The sequence below is a fragment of the Propithecus coquereli genome, unplaced genomic scaffold (genome assembly GCF_000956105.1).
Source record: "Propithecus coquereli isolate 6110/MARCELLA unplaced genomic scaffold, Pcoq_1.0 Scaffold557, whole genome shotgun sequence".
NCBI classification, from domain to species: Eukaryota; Metazoa; Chordata; class Mammalia; order Primates; family Indriidae; genus Propithecus; species Propithecus coquereli.
Genome location: NW_012151474.1, coordinates 1,147,149 through 1,153,146, shown reverse-complemented (window position 1 = coordinate 1,153,146; position 5,998 = coordinate 1,147,149). Strand labels below are relative to the sequence as shown.

The 5,998-nt window shown below is 65.8% G+C and overlaps 1 protein-coding gene across 1 annotated transcript in view; it reads right to left on the bottom strand.

The window, feature by feature from the left end:
• Nucleotides 1–3,743, bottom strand: part of LOC105821040 (putative protein TPRXL) — a 33,145-nt gene extending 29,402 nt beyond the window's left edge. The window contains exons 1-4 of the mRNA XM_012657660.1: nt 3,636–3,743; nt 3,214–3,361; nt 2,997–3,039; nt 138–202 (exon numbers count right to left, since the gene is read on the bottom strand). Coding sequence (XP_012513114.1) covers nt 138–202; nt 2,997–3,039; nt 3,214–3,361; nt 3,636–3,743 — 364 coding nt within the window. The remainder of the gene's footprint in view (nt 1–137; nt 203–2,996; nt 3,040–3,213; nt 3,362–3,635) is intronic.
• Between the last annotated feature and the right edge of the window lie 2,255 nt (nt 3,744–5,998).

The following is a 5,998-nucleotide window of genomic DNA, read 5'->3' as shown; positions in this document are numbered from 1 at the left end:
CGGAGCCTGTGCTCAGCCGCCCTGCCGCGAAGCCTCTGTGGGTCTCTGCCTCGGTTTCCCTCTCTGTCCAGGGGGCTCTGTCGGCCTGGGCGTCTGGCATTGAGACACCGGCAGACACGGGACTGGCAGCTGCTCACTTTTTTCCGGGTCACTGGCAGCCGCTGTGTCCTGGTCAGAGCCGCGCCGGCCTGCAGATCCCTCCCTGTGAGGCGACAGAAATGGGGTTCAGGGCCTACGGCGGCCCAGGGCCCTGTGGCGGGGACGGGGCTGTGGCTCAGGGTGGGCCCTGGGGCCATGGGTGAGCTGCGCCCCCTCTTCAGAGAGATGCCCATGTGCACGCACACGCACACGCATGCACACACGCCCACGTGTGACGCTGAGGACTGTGGGGTCCTGCATGACCACTGCCCTGACAGCCCCAGGGCTCTGGCGAGGGGGCCGGTCCTAGCACTGCTCCTGGAGAGCTGGGGTCCCTGGGTAGGCTCCCCCGACCCACCCAGGGCTGGACCCAAACGGCATCACCAGGAGGCCGCCCAGGTGCCGAGAGGGGTAGGTGTGGGGACCCCCACTCACTGTCACAGGGAGAGGCTGGTCACCTGCAAAGACCCCGTTCCCAAAGGAGGGCGCATGGGCAGGTGCGGGGGGCTAGGCCCTGTGGCCTCCGGGGGACACGTCGACCCACAGCCGGGCTAAGGGGCCTCCTGAGCATCGCTTTGGGGGCCGCTTGTCGGGCTGGGACAGCAGGCTGTGGGGAGGACACAGGCCCTGCGCCCCGGACGCCACACCGAGCCCACCTGAGGGGCAGCCGGGCCGCCTGTCCAGGCTGTTTCCCCGTGAAAATATCTTATTTTTCCCAGAAGCAGCAGGAACCCAGCATGTCTCCCCCAAACACTGGAGAACGAGGGCTTTCTCCTGGGCCAGCGCGCTGGGTGGGTGTCCTCTGGCCTCCAGGCCCCTCCCGCGGGCCTGTGGCTAGTCTGGGGGCTGCCGGGCACAGCAGGCGCCGGAGAGCCCAGCAGGTGGCTGGGGGACAGCGCATGGCTCGACCAGCTGGTGACCCTGCGTGTGGCATTTCTTCCTAGCGGTGGGAGCAGTAGTCTCTGCTTTGGGGGTCGGCCCCAGCTTCGAGGTGACGCTGGAGCTGTGTGAATGCCGGGCCGGCCGGGCAGGGAGGGGCTCTGCGCGGCTGACTCGGACTTTCCCAGAGAGCCCTGCCAGGGCCCGTCTGTTTCGGCAATCAGGGGACAAGTGCAGCTGGATGTCCCCTTCCACGGCCTCACGGACGGGCCAGGGACCTCACTCCGCCACACACCCAGCCCCCCGCGCGGACCCATCCTCAGGTCCCAGAGGCCACAGGACCAGCGGGCCTGGGACGGAGCCAGCAGCCCCTCCCTGGAGAGGTGTGTCGGGCCCCAACCAAGGAAGAGGAGAAATGGAACCAAAACTCGTTTTAATGCTCTCGGCTGCTAAGTTCAGCCCTTTAGCCAGGACTCTGAGTGGCGCGTTCGCAGGGCGATCCCCTTCCAAACCCCACCTCTGCGCGGTGGCCTCGGCCAAGAATAATGGGAGTGGATGGCGCCATTTCCCTGCTCCGTCCCGGTTGTCATGGGGAGATTAGAGCAGGGGACGGCAGGGCCATCTGTGCGAGGACGAGCCGGCCGCGGGAACAGACACAAAACGGCCAGGCCACCTCTGCGGGGCTCACGAATCACCGCCACGCCCCGGTGGGCGCACCGGCCAAGCCTTCTCTCCGCCGCAAAGCCGCCCAGCTACTCTGGTAAAATCCGCCCTCCTTCCAGGAGCCGGAGCCAGTGTTTCGGTGGAAGGAAAAGGTTTTGGAAAAGGACCCTGAGCTGCACTTCAACCCGACCCCGGAGGCGCCCCGTGGGTTGCACACAAAGCTCTGAAGCTCAGCCCAGAGTGCGGGGCCTGGGCGCATGGTGGGAGGGACACGGAGGGGCGTGACACCGCCCAGACACCTGCTGCCGCCCCCCCCACCCCGCCCCGACGGAGCCCATGCGTCAGCGATGGCGTCCGCTCTGCCCAGCACGGCAGCCCCGGGCCACACGTAGCTACTTATGTTTCAATTAGTTACGCTAGACAAAATTAACAATCCTGTTCTTTGATCTGAGTAGCCACAGCCCAAGTGCTCAGACACCCAGTGTGGCCGGTGGCGGCCGTATTAGCACAGATACGGGGGACAGTCCCGTCACGGTGGGATGTGCCCAAGGACACGCCACGCGTCCTCTCTTCCCCTGCACTTGCCAGTGGGGAAGGACACAGACCAGCCTGGACGCCTGGGTGGTGGGTCACTGACTCTGCCACCAACATGCTCTGTGACCTCAGGCTCGTGTCACCTGTGGGACAGGGGACAAGGAGGGCGGGAAGAGGGACCCAAGCAAGCGTGCGAGCACACTCAGCCCCTCACGTGGGGCCCCGAGTGGCCCCAGGACAGCGCAGCAGGTCCCCGCAGTGGGAAGCAGAGGCGCCCCGACCTTGCACTGAGCCTCCGAACCGTAAGAAACCGCCATCTTCACTTACGAGCTACACGGGTGTCCAGCTACAGCGCCAGAGACGGACCGAGACCACTCTGCTCTCTGGCGGGAAGTCGCCGCGGGTGGCGGGAGGGGTTTGTGTCTCCCGCCCATTTATTTTCATTCGGCAATTTTTGTATCATCATGGATTGTGGGGTTCATTTAGTGCCCGGGCGAGCGCCCCATCCGGTATTTCTCGCGCCGTGGCTGGAACGGCTCCAGCGCTCGCTGCCGGAGCTGCTCAGCCGGTTCCTGTGCCCTCAGGCGGCCCTGCATCCCCTTGCTGTGTGTGTTCAGGGCATTTTCCTACTTTCCGGCACTGAAAGGTGCTCGAGGCCTAACAGGTGCGTCCCCCGCCCGGCTCCACAACCAGCAGCCTGGTGCCTTCGCCTGCGGAACCTCGTGGGAACCGGGACCGGCCTGAGTGTGCTCTGGGGGCTGGCGCTGCGCACGCGCCCTCACCTGGCGGACACACAGGCCGACAGCTGTTTCTGAATCTGTCCACCTGCAAACACGGCAAGCGGAACACGCGTCCACACGGACGTCGCCAACTGACCAGTGACAGCCTGTCCGCCTGGCTGTGTCCTCCACCCGCCGACGGCCAGCGCCCGGCCCCCACCCACTCCGTTCAGGGACGTGTTCACGCTGTGACACGTGACGTGGGTGCCGGACAGCTCACCGTGCCGGATGGAAGCACCCACCGCGCACAGAGCAGTGTGCTCCCGCCCGCCCTCCGTGAACCGCCGCTGTCCGAACTCCCTGGGTCGGTACCTGCGGCCCCCACCCACGAAGCCCACGTGATGATGAGGGAGCTGAGGCTCCTTTTCCTCCTCACACGACGGGGCGGGGGCAGTTGCTGGTTTTCAAACTCATGACCCCTGACCCCAATGTCCCCTCTTGGCCACCACCCTGCGGGCTCCAGCTCTGAGCAGCCTGGGAGAAGCGTCCCACCGTGGCCGGGCTCTGACCAGAGGGCACGTTCCAGCAGACACAACGTGGACAGTGCGTGGCCTGTGAGGCGTCCACCCCCATCCCTCGCCCGTCCTGGCAAGGAGGGTGACGCTGCCGCCCTGGCACCCGGACGCTCAGACAGGAGCTCACCCAGCCGGCTGGCACCCGGCCACTCGGGCCACTCTCAGCATCTCTGACGTCATCTCGGCCCTGCCCTGAGCTCCGGAGGGAGGCCCAGGACACGCACACAGCGGCCATCGCGGGTCCAGGGCCGTGCGGGGTGCAAACTAGAAACTTCCTGCTGGTTCGCGGACGTCGGGCTGGGAGCCCACAGAGCAGCCGTCCAGGGCCGGGACTGGCGCCCAGCCTGGCTGGGGCTGTGCCTGCTTCCCCTGCGGCCTCTCCAAGTCTGCCAGGCTCTGCCCCCACACGCGTGACGTCCTGTGATTGTGCATGAACAAAGGCTCGGAGGGCCGCGTGCGACATGTCGATGGCATCGTCGTGTACCCCCCACCTGCCCCTCGACACAGAGCAGACATCGCAGCCTTCTGCTGGCCGGCCCGCGGTACCGCCCAGGGCCTGTCCCCACGTTAGAGGGTGAGGCTTCTCCCCGTGGGGCCTTTCTCACACCGCAGGCCCTGGCGGGGGACTGAACGGCTCACACCCTGAGCGGGGTCGCTCCACCTCCCAACTCAGCGTCGGGCGAGAGCTGTGGGCGGCATCCCAGAGTGGTCAGTGGCTTCCGGCCCACGCGCACAGGCCCCTGGTCCCCCATGGCTGTGGGGCCGAGCTGAGAAGGGGTCCAGGGCAGTGGCCCTGCAGGGCTGGGATGTTTCCTGCCCGTTCGATCTTCCCCGAGGCCCTGTGAGCTCCAGGACTCTGGGAAGCTGTGAGACACGCTCAGGAGACGCAAATCCTGCACCCAGTTCCCGGGTGCTGGGGGCAAATCCCGAGACACTTTCCCAGCAGTGGAGAGAGGGGGCGGGGTGAGCTGTGGCTTCCTTGCCTCTGCGTCCAACCCTCACCTGCCGTTCCCACCTTGCCACCGGCGGTTCCTTGTCCCTGACCGGCTGGGGTCTCACCCGAGCCTGGGAGCCCTGGGGACAAGCCCGTGCACTGTCAGAGCTGCCACCACCCGTGGGTGCCTAAGGCCCCCAGTCTCTGCACCCACAGCCCAGCACCTGTGAGCCCGTCAAAGTCCACGTGGCAACACCAAGCCGCCCCGCCCAACACCCAGAGCCACCCCTTCCCCGGCCCCCACGTGGCCAGTGCCCCTGGGCGTGGCTTTTGCTCCTGGCCTGTCAGGACCTTGCCCCGAGTCCCACAAGCCCACCGAGTCACCCTGTCCCACCTGGACACACCAGCCACGCCAGTCCCTGCTGGGCGCCGGCTGACAGCAGCAGCCCCCAGCTGCCTGCCCCACCCGCCCTCAGCCCACCTTGGCACCCTGCTCTGAGGACGCTCCACGGCCTGCCACGCGGAGCGCATGGCCCGCTGGGCAGGGGCGGAGCTGAAATGCCCAGTCTGCGTCTCTGAGCTGCCGTCGGCCCTGTCTGGGCGCTGGCCCATAGCGGGTTGGGGACACTGCGGAACACGGGACAGGGGTCAACTTTCCTGGGCAAAGCACACTGCCGCCGTGAGAGGAAGTTAGTGTTGCGGCAGAGAACCGGGGAGCGAGGCTTGGTCTCGGAAAACCGGGAGGCAGTGCAGAGTGAACCCCCAGAGAGAACAGCTCAGGAAAGCGGACCCCCCACGCCCCTTCCTGCCGCGTCCTAAGTCTGTTGGGAAGAAATAACATTTTCCTCTTCAAACGCATCAACCTCCCAAGCGCCAGTCACCAGCTGTCCCCTCTGGCTCTCGGCAGCAGGAAGCCCAGGGTGGCTCTTCTGGCCGACGGTGTTCTCCATGGGATACCGGGGTCTCCACCACCGCTACTGGGGTCCATATCACCTGGCCCACATCACCTGGCCCATGTCACTTGGTCCCTGTCACCTGGCCCATGACACCTAGTTTGTCATAACTGGCTCACTCCCACCTATGGGTGCTCTGGTCTGAACAACAAGGACCCCGTTCTGCTAACCCCACCAGCCGGCCCTGGACTGCCGTGCTGGGAAGGGGCCTCCGTGACGGGTCAGTGACGTCTGCTGGCGGTGGAGGGGTGTAGTGACAGGCGTGCTGTTTCCCGGCTGGCCCCACCCTACGGTGTGGGTCGGTGTCGTTGGCTCAGACCAAATCTGTGTGACCTCAGACAAATCGCTTTGCCTCTCTGAGCCTCAGTTTCCTCGTCTGTAAAATGGGTTTAGGAAACATGATGCCTGTTCTCCAAGGAAAGGGATGGGGAGGAGCCCAAGCTCTCAGCAGAGCAACTTAGAGAGGGCGAGGCTCACACGCCTGTGACCTCCACGTCCTCTCCATGTTAGAAACCCAGTGAGACCTGCACACGCGTGTTCACTGTGGGACTGGCTCTGAGAGGGGAAGCTTGGCGGGAGCGACCGCTGGCGGGAGAGGGCACG